This window comes from Nuphar pumila, chromosome 7, assembly GCF_984573655.1.
Source record: "Nuphar pumila chromosome 7, dmNupPumi1.hap1.1, whole genome shotgun sequence".
Taxonomy (NCBI): Eukaryota; Viridiplantae; Streptophyta; class Magnoliopsida; order Nymphaeales; family Nymphaeaceae; genus Nuphar; species Nuphar pumila.
Window position 1 is genome coordinate 4133753 of NC_143255.1, and position 14900 is coordinate 4148652.

At 38.1% G+C, this 14900-nt stretch overlaps 1 protein-coding gene and 1 long non-coding RNA gene across 2 annotated transcripts; both read left to right on the plus strand.

Annotated features, from left to right (window-relative positions):
* The first annotated feature begins 1971 nt into the window (after positions 1 to 1971).
* LOC149830916 (uncharacterized) lies at positions 1972 to 3334 on the plus strand. Its single transcript, XR_016432972.1, has 2 exons — positions 1972 to 2208; positions 3031 to 3334. It is a non-coding gene; the product is annotated as an uncharacterized LOC149830916 (long non-coding RNA).
* Positions 3335 to 8557: 5223 nt separating this feature from the next.
* On the plus strand, positions 8558 to 9396 carry LOC149830917 (uncharacterized). Its single transcript, XM_090013546.1, has one exon. It carries the CDS (start codon positions 8601 to 8603, stop codon positions 9102 to 9104), a length of 504 nt encoding a protein of 167 aa, XP_089869672.1. The 5' UTR covers positions 8558 to 8600; the 3' UTR covers positions 9105 to 9396.
* Positions 9397 to 14900: the final 5504 nt, after the last annotated feature.

The window sequence follows — 14900 nt, forward strand, 5'->3', positions numbered from 1 at the left end:
TTCATATCCGAGTATAAAAAAGTCAGATAGAAATGAATGGTGGGCAGTTTGCAAGGTGAAATCCAAATTATACCCCGAGTATGATCAGTTACAAGAAGATGAGTTAGCTGAAGACAGTGATTACTATCAATCAGATGATGTCTGTGACTTCGCTTATGGTCACGATGTTGCGCATGATATGCATGTCATATCTCCATTGGCTGATGAAACATTCATAGAGGAATGTGATTCAAATGATGTACCAAGTGGATGGGCAAACAATGAAGAAGAAGAAGAAGAAGAAGAAGAAGAAGAAGAAGAAAGTCAAACTAGTGACGAGGAAGAATTCTCAAGCTAGTGAAAAAAATCTTATACTACAAACCTCTATTTAAATGCATTGTAATACTTGATGTGAGTTGTATTGCAATACTTGGTGTGAATGATTAAAAATTTTATTTCAATGTATTGTAATACTTGATACGAATGATTCGAATGCATTGTAATTTATCTGAATGTATTATAATTTATGCAATTAACGAATGATTTGAATTAGTGCAATACTTGATGTCAATGATTTGAATTATTTGAATGCATTGCAATGCTTGATGTGAATGACTTGAATGCATTGTAATACTTGATGTGAATTATTTGAATGTATTGTATGACATATGTTATTTGTTAGAATATGGTTCGTGAAGGTTATAGTGGTCGCTCATCCAGTAGTAGCCAGGCTCAACCTTCATCTTCACGGGGTCCTGTGATAGGTATATCATATAACTAATTAGATGCTTGATTAGTTCAAATGCACATTCTGAGAACTTGGTGTGTATTTTTTTACAGATGATGTTGCGCCTGTATATGACCCACCTACACCAGTTGATCGCACAAGTCAACAGCCAACACAGGAAACAGGGTCTTCACAGGCTGGCACAAGAAGACTCATTCGAATAGTGTATATCGATAATCGACCGTAAGTATTTTGTTTTCAATTATTGCATATCTTTTAAATATTTTATATTGATATTTACTGTGTAACAATTCATGTGCAGCACGAGGTTTGAGCCACAAGAAGTAGTACGGGAGATTAGGAATTCACTTCTTCAACATCTACCAGGACCAGTTGCTCAATGGAAAGAGTACCCAAAGGAGGTATTAGACAGATTGTGGTCCTCATTCATGGTATACAGTTGTTCCTCATAGTTAATGTGTTTCATATTTAATTTATTTAAGCAATGTCTACTAACTTTCTGAAAATATTTGTAGGCTTCGAATCGCTTTGCAACTACGGTGGAAGAAAATGATGCAAGGAAGGTGTGGCAGAAGGTGGCTGCCAATCGATTTGCAGACATGCTGCACACTATGAAGACTGCAGCAAAAAAAGCATCTGGCGTAGTAGATGATCCATTACTGTGGAAGGGCCATGGTCCTATTACTATCAGGAGAGATTACTGGGATGAAATGTGCGATATGTGGGCGGGAGATGCATTTAAAAATCGCTCTGCGAAGGCTTCACAAAATCGATCGAAGATGCCCGAAGCCCATCTACACACAGGTGGATCTAAGACATTTGGGAGCCACCTAAAGAAAATGGTAACTCATCAATATATAATATTAATTTTATAAGTATAGTTGCAAATTTGTGTACTAAATCTTTTGTCATTTAACTTCGCAGGAAGCAGAAAAAGGAGGCAGTGTACCATATAAGGATGTGTTTGTAGAAACACATAAACGGAAGACCACGGGAGTCTTCGTATCAGAGAAGGCGAGAACGACAACGGTATGTATTAATTCTATTAATAATCATTGCAATATATATGCAAGTCATCATAATGTTATCATTAATTATTAATGAATACTTTAAACATTATTTTGTAGGAGGCATATGAGCAACAAATGGTAGAGCGATATGGTGAAGACGCTACTCAGCATCCATCATTTGATCCTACAGCATGGGTGACTGCAGCAGGTGAACCCAAAAAAGGTCGCGTGTTCGGGTTTGGGAGTAATATGAACACTTCACCAGTTATTGGTTCTTCCAGTTACGGCTCACCAACTTCTTGCGCCGACATAAGCTCCAAGCAGCCGACTATTCTTTCCGGTGATGATGTACGCGAGATCATTAATGAATCACTGAATAACTACTTCCAATACACCGTCGCCCCCTTTCTCCGAAATGAGATCAAGGCCGCTGTTTAGGATAGGGGATCTTCGATTCCAGGTCCCTCTCAGGTATAATCACATATATAGTTTTTTTGACTATCTTAAAGCACATCTGAGCATGGTAGAATCACATATAGAGTTTTTCTAGATGCCTTAGAACACATATGAACATGCTATAATCACATATTCAATTTTTTTACTGCCTTAGCACACATATGAGCATGATAGAATCACATATATATATATTTAACTTTTTGTCTGTCTTAGAGCACATATGAGCATGATAGAATCACATATAAAGTTTTTTTGATTGCATTAGAACACATAAGCATGCTATAATCACATATTCAGTTTTTTTACTGCCTAAGAACACATATGAGCATATTATAATCACATATTCTATTTTTTGACTGCCTTAGCACACATATGAACATGCTATAATAACATATAGAGTTTTTTAACTGCCTTAGAACACATATGAACATGTTATATATCATTTATGATAGAATCACATATAAAATTTTTGGCTTTGCCTGCCTTAGAGCACATATGAGCATGCTATATTCACATATTCAATTTTTTTACTGCCTTAGCACACATACGAGCATGATCGAATCACATATATAGTTTTTTGCTTGCCTTAAAGCACATCTGAGCATGGTAGAATCACATATAGAGTTTTTTTATATGCCTTAGAACACATATGAACATGCTATAATCACATATTCAATTTTTTGACTGCCTTAGCACACATATGAGCATGATAGAATCACATATAGAGTTTTTTTATTGCCTTAGATCACACATGAGCACATGATAGAATCACATATAGTGTGTAATTTATTTCATTATATTTTGTTTATCAATACTGACTGTTCTTTTCTTGTGTAGGCTGCTAGCGATAATCAGGGTAGTGGAGCTGAAGGGACAGATAAAGACAATGAACAAGAAGACGCACAAAATCTTGGCGATGATTAGAGGACTGTGTTGAAGAAGTTCTATTTTTTTTATTTTTCCTAATTGTAATTGTTGAATTGTAAATAATTAAACTTCTTAGTTTTAAGGTGGAACGATTAATTATTATAGATACTTGTTATATGAATTTTTTTGTGTGGTTTGTTTTTTATTTACAGGAAATATAAATTGTACAGGAAATATAAATTGTACAGTTCTCCGTAATTAATTTTTAAATAAATTTTTTTTCGTTTTTGCGACGGATTAGCGACGGATGATTCCGTCGCTATTCATATTAATCTAGCGACGGCTTAGCGACGGAATTAAATCCGTCGCCACGCCGTGGTCGCCGTTTAGTACCGGCGGATTGGCGACGGAATATAGCGCTCGTTATTCCGTCGCAATTAGCGACGGACTTGGCGACGGAATTATTCCGTCGCCAGTTAGCGTCGAAATATTCGCGACGTAAGCATACTGTCGCCGCGTTGTCGCTAATCCGTCGCTAACATGGTTAGCGACGGATTAGCGACGGATTAGCGACGAAAGGTGGTCGTCGCTAATCTACTGCTCTGTTGTAGTGGGATACATATACCTAATCTCTAAGAAATCTAAAGCTCTAAAAAAGTTAAAGACATATAAATATAAAGTTGAAGGATTACTAGGAAGAAAAAGCCAAGTTATTAAATCTGATAGAGGAGGTGAATATAACTCTGCTGAGTTTAAGAACTTTTGCAATGATAATAATATAATTCTTTATACAACTATGCCTTGTACACCACAATAAAATGATGTAGCAGAACGAAGGAATAGAACCTTAATGGATATGACAAGGTCCATGTTGGCACATGTAAATCTTTTCAAAAAAATTTAGGGAAAAGCAATTTGCATCGTTATGTATATCTTAAATAAGGTTTCTTCTAAGGTTGTGAAGCTTACACCCCATGAATTATGAACTAGTAGGTCAAACTTAAGTCATTTGTGAAAGTAAAAGTTACTTGCTCATGTGTTGATTCTTAGTCAAATGAGAGACAAGTTAAATAGCAAAACTATCAAATGCATCTTTATGGGATACCCAAAAAGATCAAAAGAATATCATTTATATAATCCTGAAAAGAGATTTATAGAGAGTAGAGAAGTAGGATTTTTGAAAACTAAAAAAAATAATTTTGATCCTAAAGATGATGGTGTCTTTCTAGATATCATAAACGATCCTAAGATACCAAATCAAGAGTTAGAGCATAACGATCTAATTATGAATAATGAGCAAAATTCTCAACCAGTAATTGAAAAGAAAAGAACAAGAACTCCTCCATCCTATTTGAATTATTATTATACATTATTAAGTGAGGAATTATGTTATTCCATGAATTTGGATGAAACTCTTGACAACTTGAGTTTTGAAGATGTAATTACTTCCAATGAATTTGAACTATGGAAGAAAGCAGTGAAAGATATGTTGGACTCTATAGAAAAGAATGTAATTTGAGAACTAACCATTTTGCCTAATGAATATAGGGCAATTGGTAGTAAGTAGGTTCTTAAGAAGAAAACTTAAGACAGATAGATCTATTAATAAATTCAAGGTAAGACTAGTAGCAAAAGGTTATTCTCAACGTGAAGAAATTGATTATGAAGAAACTTACTCTTCTGTAACCAAATTGGCATCTATTCGTATCATCTTGACATTGGTAACTTATTTTGATCTTGTCCTATATCAAATGGATGTGAAAATTACCTTCTTAAATGGTGAATTAAATGAAATTGTTTTCATACAACGACCAGAAGGTTTTGAAATTGAAGGTCAAGAGGATAAAATATACAAGTTAAATGAATCCTTTTATGGACTTAAGCAATCACCAAGGCAGTAGTATTTGATTTTTCATAATGCTATAACCAAATTGGGTTATGAGGCAAATAGTCTAGACCACTGTGTATATACCAAGAATAGTGAAAGTAAGTTTACTATGTTATCCCTCTATGTTGATAATATATTAATTACAGAAAATGACATAGACATAATAAATATGACTAAATCATGGTTAAGTTCTCGATTTGAAATGAAGGATATGGGTAAAGTTTCATATATCTTTGAAATTAAAATACAAAGAGATAGAAAATCAGGATTGCTATGTCTAAGCCAAGAAAAATATCTTAACCACATTCTTAAGAAATTTAGAATGAAAAGTACCAAGGCAAAGGGTACTTTTATAGTAAAAGGTCAAAAACTAAATAAGAATGATTGTCTAAAAGAGACAAGAAAAGTTGAATGTTCCCTATTCTTAGGCAATTGGAAGCCTAATGTATGCAATCCTTTGTACTACACTTGATTTAAGTTTTGTTATAAGTCTAGTAAGTAGATATCAAAGTAATTCTGGGCTCTCTCACTGGGAAAAAATGAAGAGAATTTTTCGATATCTAAAGAGAACTAAGAAACTCAAGTTGTGCTATCAGTCAGATAGTTTAAAGTTTGTAGGCTACTCAGATGCTGACTTGGCTGGTGATAGAGATGAAACAAAGTTTATCTCTGGTTATGTATTTTTATGTTAGGAGGTAGGGCAATTGCATGGTCATGCAAGAAACAAGGGTGTGTAGCACAACATACCTAGAAAGCTAAGTATAATGCCTGTAACATTACAGTCACATTTGGTGTATGAATAAATCATTTCCTAAATGAGTTGAAATTGAACATTCTAAAGAATTCAGTTCAACTTTATTGTGACAACAAAACAGCTATAAGACTAATACAAACAGGAGCTGATAGCTCTAAAAGTAAGCATATTGAAGTTAAATATCAACATATTCATGATATACTTACAAAAAATAAAATAGCAGTAGACTATATTCCTTCAAGTGACATAGTAACAGATCCGCTAACCAAGGCAGTCACTGAGGATGTTTTCACTATACATGTGAGTCAGATGAGACTCAAATATGTCTAAGTGGTGAGTGTATAAAGATCACTTAGAAAGTGTGTATGCAAGGTTCTGGTTGAAAACAAGCATATAAACACAAAAAATCTCTTATGGCTAGGTGAGAGATGTAAGGCTATATATATGGGCATAAGGGTTGGGGGTTATTCCAACGGTCATAATACTCAAATACAAAGAGACGTGTCTCTTGGGGAATGACGAGATTTCTCCCAAAGATGTGTCACAAACTTAAACTCTTTACACAACTATAAATGCAGTGAAAGGGTATGATACACATACACAGGAAAGTAACGGTTACAGTTAGAGAAAGGCATTCAGACTATGAAAGAGTTGAGAGTGTAGACCTCCCTAGCAATTTTGAGTGTAACGTGTTCTTCACCCCCACTGCAATTCTGCATTCGAGCATCCAGGTTCTTACAATAAAAGGCATCAAATTTTCTCTGCTCATAAAAATACATTTTTCATCAAAAAAACATGATCCCGGGGTCATTCCCATTAAATCCAACATGATAAACACATCTAACAGTTCAAATCTATCATAAAACACTTCAAACTGTGAGGCCTAACTAGGCGGATCAATAAAATAGGGCCTAATATTATTTAAAAAATCATGTTTTTGCATATGAAAACATCTATTGAATGTATAGAACTTGGCCAAAAAAATCATTTAAACGCATCTAAGAGGTCAAACTAAGCCAATATGGCCTGCACGTATAATTTTCCATATAAAACACAGTAGTCACCGGATTTTCACAAATTAAAATTCCTCCAACTGTGGTGTACTGCATGGCCACAAATATCTCCAGTAATCAAATTCTGAAAACATCCTGATTTTATTGCATTATTTTCAAAGAAAGATACTATACCAAAAAAACTTGATATTTCCGAACTATCCCTATTTGGAAAAATATCACATTTTTTAAACTTATATTGACATGATACAAGGATTTTTTGCTCAAATTTGTATGTTATTTTATATTTGTACTTTTAACTATATGTTGTAGACATCTATATAAACGGATACTTTCTCAAGATTTTTCTTATAAAAACTTTTTTTTAAAGTATTACAAAATTTTATTTGGTGGATAATTGCCCGAAAATGAGATTTGTGACTATGGACTAGGGATGTCAATGGATAGGATTTTATCCTGTATCCGACCCAAACTGATTCTGTTTAGTAGGATTTGGTAAGCCAAAACCATATCTGATTATAATCTGATGCACATATGGTTCATACGGATATCAGGATTTAATGGATATCCTAATTCAGCTGCATGTGAAAAACGGATATGGTATCGGCTTTGCATTAAGGGTGTCAATGGGTCGGGGGTTTAATCCGGACCAGACCTGTACCAAACCCTGTTGGGTCAGGGTTTGGTGAGAAAGAAGGTTAATTTGATTAGAATCTAGGTGGGCCCAAAGGGTGAGATCAGTATTTGGAGACGGGTATGGTTTGTGAAATTCCATATCAGACCTGGGACCGAACGGTTCTGATTAAGATCTGTGATTTTTCTATGTAAAGGAGAGAAAAAATATTATTTTATAGGGTATGGACCAAGTCTGGTTAACGTAGTCCTTATAGGTAGGGGTGTCAACGGGTCGGGCTTGGTTTGGACCCAGGTAAAACCTTGAACCAGATTTTTGGGTATGGTATATGGTCCGGACCCAGGTCTACTATAAGAGAAACCATACCCAGACCCAATAAGAACTACATGAAGCAGACCCAAACCATAACCTGTAAAGTAATATTTTTTTTATTTTACATGGGTAGGCCTAGGAAGACTTGGAGGGAAATGATAGGAAAGGATATGAATGCTTTGAACCTCACCGAGGACATGGCATTGTAATAAAAATGATTGGAGGAGAAGGATTCATGTGGAAGACCCAAAATGATTTTCTTTGTTGGTTCATATGGCCGACCCCAATTGTTTTGGGATGAAGGCGTAGTTGTTGTTGTAATGAAAATTTGTGGGTCTTAATTGGAACTCGGGTAGAGCCCGGGTCTGGTATAAAATTTCACAAACTATACCCAGGTCCATGTATTAATCGGACCTTTGGGTCCGAACCTGAATCTTAATCGGTTCTTCTTATTTGTTACCATACCCAGATCCTATAGGGTTTGGTCTGGATAAAACCGACCTGTTGACACCTCTACTTATAGGACCCAGGTATGGTTTTCTTTATGGTAGAGCCAATCAGACCTGGGTTCAGAACCGGTACCCCCACCTCAAAGTCAGATTGGATTTCGGACCTACCTGGGTCTGAACCTGATCCGAACTGTTGACACCCCTACTTGTCACCTTTCATATCCGAGTCTGGAACCGAATTCGTTTAGCCAACAGCCAGATAATCGGATCTGGTACTGGACACATCCGACCCGAATCTGAACGGTGTACATCCCCGTCTATGGTGTGAATTGTGAGCAAGATCATTGCTCTTGTTGTGTGATTTGTGGTCACACACCCTTTCCTCAACGGTCACTTAACACCCCATCTACCTTCTTAAATGCAACCTCACAACCTATTTAAACCGCACCACCCTCACCACCACCGCCTCATTTCAAACCAGATCAACACCATGATGAAGATGAAAAGCTCAAGACTTTCCCCTCTCTCTCTCCACCTCATCCTCCTCCTGGCTGCCCTGGTGGTTGCCGGAGCGGCCTGGCAGGAGTCCTCCGGCGGCGGCTTCGAGGAAGAGCTCAGGAAGGCAGCAGACAATCCCTACCAGTACAAGAACCCCAACCCCAATATGGGGATCGACCCCTTCAGCGGTATGCCGGGCGGTTTCTTCCCCGGCGGCGGTTTTTCGATCCCCGGGTTCGGCAACGGCTGGGGTCCCGGCGTCGTCGGCGGTGGGTACGGCACCGGGTTCGGCGGGCCCAACGGCGGGTACTCCCGGAACGGCGTGTACCGCCCCACAGTGACGTGCAAGGAGCGTGGACCCTGCTACGGCAAGAGGCTCGTCTGCCCGGCCCGCTGCTTCAAGTCGTTCAGCCAGTCCGGCAATGGCTACGGTGCAGGCGGTGGCGGCGGCGGCTGCGCCATGGATTGCAAGAAGAGGTGCGTCGCTTACTGCTAGGCTCTTGGCGGTTGTCCGGCCGCCGGGATACCGCTTGGTTGTTATTCTACCTCTACATACTCTTTGGCTTAGGGTTTGGTGGCTTTCCGGTGACGGGAAACAGCTTGGTGGTTTGCTTTCTAGGGTTTTGTTTGACTAGATTGGATGTGTACGTAATGATGTGTCTGGACTCCACTCTGGTTATTTGTGGTGTAACTTTGCTCTTTTAATAGTGTTGTACTGTTATGATAATATTATATGGTATAAGCATAAGGTAAGGGTTATATGGAATAAAGGGTTGGGTTTTTTCTCTTTTGCTTTGTTCTTTTGGCACTTGGGGTTACTCTCTTTCTGTGATCTTTTGTAGAACTTGATTTTCGATGGTAGGAATCTGGAATTTCATGAACTTGGTCATGTTCTATTTGATCCCAGACGTAGCTTTAATGGAAGGATAGTGATGGTGCTGTGCTGTCTTTTTTTTCTCTAAAACGCGTATCCTTCTCATTGCCTAAAGCTGTGTGAACGTGATCTTGATTGTGACTACACCGACTTGGTTCGAGTCGGCACACTGAATCTCTGGAGTGGTTTTGGTCTTTTGGATCGGGTCTAAGGTGTCTTGCTCCTGCACCATTAATGCCCCAACGTTGCTTGATTGAGTTCACGTGCCCCTATGAATTGCATTGCACTGCATGCCGTGTGGGCCCAAACACGCATCCCCCAATGCAAGTGCAACATGTTACACAGGTGACTAGTTTGGGATGCAAATGGGTCGGATCCAGGATGAAGGTTTTTGTGATTTTTTTATTGTTTTGAATCCCGGATCCGACTCTCCTGTGTATTTAGCTGTTTCGGATCCCATCCGTTTGCATCCCTATGACTAGGTGGATGATAATGGTGCTTCGGTACCTTGGATCTGGTTCAGATCCATCAGGACCAACCATGGTCTCAGAGCTGGCTTTGAATCCAGATCGAGATTGTTCAGTGTCGTGTCGTGCCTAATCCTGGATAGTCAAGTAATGTAATTAAGACCGAGCCATGACGAAAACGAGCCTAGAAAAGAGCCAGTTGATCAAGTTTTGATATTTGAAGACCAAACCGACTGAAGGCTCGGCTAGATGTCCCTCTGATCCTTCATCAAATGCCGGGTTCTGGACACACTTTGACCCAGTCCGTCTATGATCCAAATATTCAACTCAGAATTTAGTTTGAATTTGTCATTCTACCTTGTTTTAAACATCTTACTAGAAGTACTGAAAAAAGTAATATCTCTTTTAAAAAATGGCCATATTGCACTAAGAAAAGAAAGAAAGGCATGTCAATGGTTCGAATTTTAGTCGGATATTTTGTCAAATTCGGATTCAGTGTGAAGTTTTACACAATATTGCGAGTATGGGTGTGTATCCGTATCGGCAGAAAATCGATACGCCTCGCCCTTGAATCGGCTATTTTTTAATAAATGTAAAAAATACTTAAAATTATTTTTAATATCATTGTAATATTATTTTAATGGCTTTAACACATGTCAGTTCTTATTGACGCATAATATATTTTTAATTATTTTTTGGTCGATTCAAAATGATTCACTTGAGCATCGGTATTGGCCTATTCACCTGAATCGTTGGTCAAACGATACAAGGCCGATACCGACAACATTGCTTTTACATCCGAATCCGAGTCTGAATATAATCCAAATCTGATTATGTGTAAAAGAATGTCCAATTAGCCATTTTAAACTAGTTGGATACGGACTCGTTACTCGAAATTGGACTAGGCACTATCTGAGTTGGTCAGATCCATTAAAGCCCACATCCAAATTTACATCCCTAGTATACAGTGACAATTCCTGGTGAAACACAAATCAGGAGCCATATCAAACACATGCTTTCTTGCTTGTGTTTGGAGTCTCTTGGAATAAATGTCACTCTGTATGCCTAAATATAGAACTGGGATAGCATTGAAGTACAATATTAGGAACATGAAGATCCAATAAATGGAGGTTCAAGGTGGTAAAAATCTATGAAGTTTCTTTCTTTTGATTGTTCTTCCTGCCAATAGAGAACTTCAAAATATAGAGAATTTAAGCTTAAGATATATGAAGTATCCAAAGGGCAGCATAAAAAAGTGGTGCAGTTAAATGCAACCATCAAAGTGTTCTGGGTGCCTTCAAAATGCGAGCTGTCTCATTGATATAAAGTAGCCCCAAAACGGAAAAAGGATAGTTCATCCATCAATACTTGCCCATCTTTAATAGCTATTGGCTAATTACTAAGGACATACTACCAACTTGCAGCAAAACCTGATAATGATAGGGATGGCAGTGGACTGGGGGACAACGGGGCCCGCCCCGCCTCGGCAGCTGGGACCGAGGATGAAAGGCACGAAACGGGGATGAAGATTAAAATCTATCCACGTCCGGGGATGGACTTACGCTTTCCCCCACCCTGCCCCGCCCCATCCCCGTCACAATCTCCTCCTTGCCCCACCCCACTCCACCCCGTCTCCAATCCTTCAAGGAATGACTATAGACCGAGGGGAAACGGGCCCCCGCCCCGCCTCGCCCCTGTTTTGACCAAGGATGGAAGATTTGAAACGGGGATGGAGGTTTGGATTTTGAGACGAGACGGGGGTGGAGACCTTATCCCCCGCCCCGGTCCACTGCCATCCCTATACATTGATTAATGAGATCTCTAAGAAATAGTTGTGTGCATCTGTGTGCGTGTTTGTGATGAGGTAAGTTTTTTCACACGTGTTACAAGTATGACATGCAAAATAGAACTTAAAAAAAAAAAAAAGACATGAGGATGCAAATTTTTTAATTAATAAAAATTAGTTTTGATATTAATATTGGCTACTAATGAGTAAAAATCATTTTTTTCTTCAAAAAATTTCAATTTTTTTAGATCAAATGTTACTTATGTGATCTAGTTTAGTTTTGTACACGACTTATTTAGTAGGAAACTTGTTTTGAATCATGTGATTATGATAAGTAATTAGGTTTTTAAAGGGGTCAAAAAATCAACAGCCCACAATGTGCCAAAATTTCATAACTCAAAAGATATTACATTTTTACATCAGAAAAGCACGATCCAAGGCTTGAGTCAATACAACTTGCACTTATGATTTCTAGCTCATTAGTTTTGTACATTAGTAGCCAATATTTACCCATACATAAAAAATGCATTTTTAATAATGTATCATTCAAAATATTAAAAGTACTAGAAAACGGTCCGTCCTTGTGAACAGGTCATGTATACACACGTACATACTGATCAAACATGATGAATAAAGGTTAATCTTGTAAATGGGTGGGATTCATGTTGGGATATAGCTAATACCAAATCTGGCTAATGAGAAGATGGTTAAATGTGTTTGAGTTTGAATTATATTCGAAAGCTAGCACCAATTCAGTTTTTTTTTCATATAAACAGGTTCAGATTTCCATCAAATTTGTATATTCATCGATTCAACAGCAAAGAATCAAAACCATGTCAGCATCCAATTATAATCAGATATGGTTTTGGCTTACTAAATCTGAATAAACAGAGTTGGATTTGATTTAATATAGGATAAAAATCTGATCCATTGGCATCTCTCTCTCTCATAAGATCTCCATATAAATAGCTCTACGTCAAATGTAGTCAGTGAGGAACCCTCTACTAGTGATGCACAGCCCGCCAAGCTATCTCAGGGTTGACCCGTTCAAGTTCAGCTCGAACTGAACTTGTTCAAAAAAATAAATGAGTCGAACTTGAACAAGGGTTCAGGCTCCGTACACATAAACGAGCCGAGCTTAAACAACTAGTCCAGCTCGGTAAGCCCGATTAAGCTCGGCTCACATAGGTATATAGTGAAATTAGACTTTACATATGCATTATTTTGTTCATAATAGGATTATAAAGAAAGTTCCTACTTTAATTGGTAGGTTGTTGGTCTTTCTTGGAAGTAGTGTGAGTTCAAATCCCATTGTCTACCCTTCTTTCAAAAGGGCTTTTGACATGATTTTTAAAAACTTTGATAAAACTTAAATTAAAGGTATTCAGCTCGTATGCTTGAGCTGGGCTCAAGCCGATCCCAGGCAAAAGGTGTTCAAGCTTGGCTTGAGCTCGAGCCGAGCTTGAACAGCCAAAATTTCTTCTCGCCCCAATTCAAACTAGCCCAAGCTCAGCTCGAACCCGACTCATGTGCATCCCTACCCTCTACTCAAGTGGGGTGGTTCTTTTCTTTTTTCTCTCTATTCTAAACGTCTACATCAATTGAAGGGGCATCACTTCCATGGATAAAAAGGAATGATCAAGACCAGGGCAGGGGAAGATCAAAGAGTCAGAAAGTCTCCTAAAATTCCTAACTAGGACTTGGACAACTAGCCCAGGCTAGCTTGACTAAGCAAGTTAAATGGGACTCATAAGTCAACAATTAAGTCATTGATTGCAAGTTTATTTATCTTATAGATTTCAACAAAATTAAATTAACCAATGGCACAAAGATGTCAAAGATTGTGAAAGCAAAACACTTATAAGAGTGAGTTCTAGCATGCTACTTCAATGTGATTGTCTTTAACGAAGTATAAAAGTTCATACTTACAAGTCAATACTTTGAGCTTGTGCAGAAGAAAGTAAATAAACCATTTATATTTTATTATGTTTTCCTGTTGCAGTTACACATCTTATGAAATCATATAAGTGCAGGATCTAATTTGTACAATAGCTTTTGGATTTTCCAACAGTCAGTATATAAATGGATCAATACTTAGCTTTTTCCGTCATTTCGATGAGGTGTGCATGTGCAAAAAATATAATATAATTTATTCAATAAATTAGGAGCTTATATAAACTACTTCCTGTCTTTTAGATTATTAAAGAATTTAGTTTTATTTTAGGGTGTGGATTACACATTGGTGTAGGTTCATAATTACACAACTAGATCACATCTATTCTGGGTCCACCAGTCTAATACCTCAACCAAGTATGGCAAAGTGGGGCAGATCTGATCAGTCAGTTTGGTTTGAAGCTTGGTTTGCAAGTGGGTTGGCTCAGTTTAGACACAACATTGAATTGTGTATAAATTTTGGATCCGAACCCGAACTAACTTAGATTCGGTTCTTATTTGAACCTGGCTTAGCAATTACATCCGACCCATATAGGCCACCAAGTTTGATGTTTGGGTAGTAACTGGAGTAAGTACATAAAATGGTTCTGTTCTCAATCAGATAAGAGTACAAACCAGGTTTGTAAAGTGGACGTGCATGCATTTACAAAACCAGGTTTGGTCTAAATCGGGTCTTGAGACTTCTGATGCCAAATACATATTACAATGAACCATTTGGACCAGGTATAAGAACTTTTGTTCTGCCTATAAGGACTCCCCTCATTTCGTAGGGCCGACTTGTGAACCGGAAGCTAGCCAATGTGTGGTCAGTGATTGAAGGGAATGTTTTCTTTGGATTATCCTTAAAAAAAGGCCTTTTGTTCTTACATAATCAAGAACTGACTCATTTCATATTGAGGTCTCAATTGTAGATCCAGCCATGGTTCCATGAGAATTGGGCCGGGTAAAGTCTAATCAGGACTGCCCACAAGGGCTAAAATCATCTGGTAGGGGCAACTTGTGAACGTCGTCAACTTGATGGGATGTCACAAGCTCAAAAGCCACGGGCAGCTTCCCTTGGCCTATAGGGGTTTGGCATAGTGGGATGGGACCTAGACCGCTAGGCAGGTGATCAAGGATCAAATCTCATGAGTGTCACCTCTTGTGCAAGCCAAAGCCTGGTGATTCCCTGTGGGCAAGGGGTAAGGTCACGGAGTTTTATGCTGCTAGGAC

Excerpts from the sequence above, each read along its gene's own strand:
- LOC149830917 (XM_090013546.1), top strand. The coding sequence starts at position 8,601 with ATGATGAAGATGAAAAGCTCAAGACTTTCCCCTCTCTCTCTCCACCTC.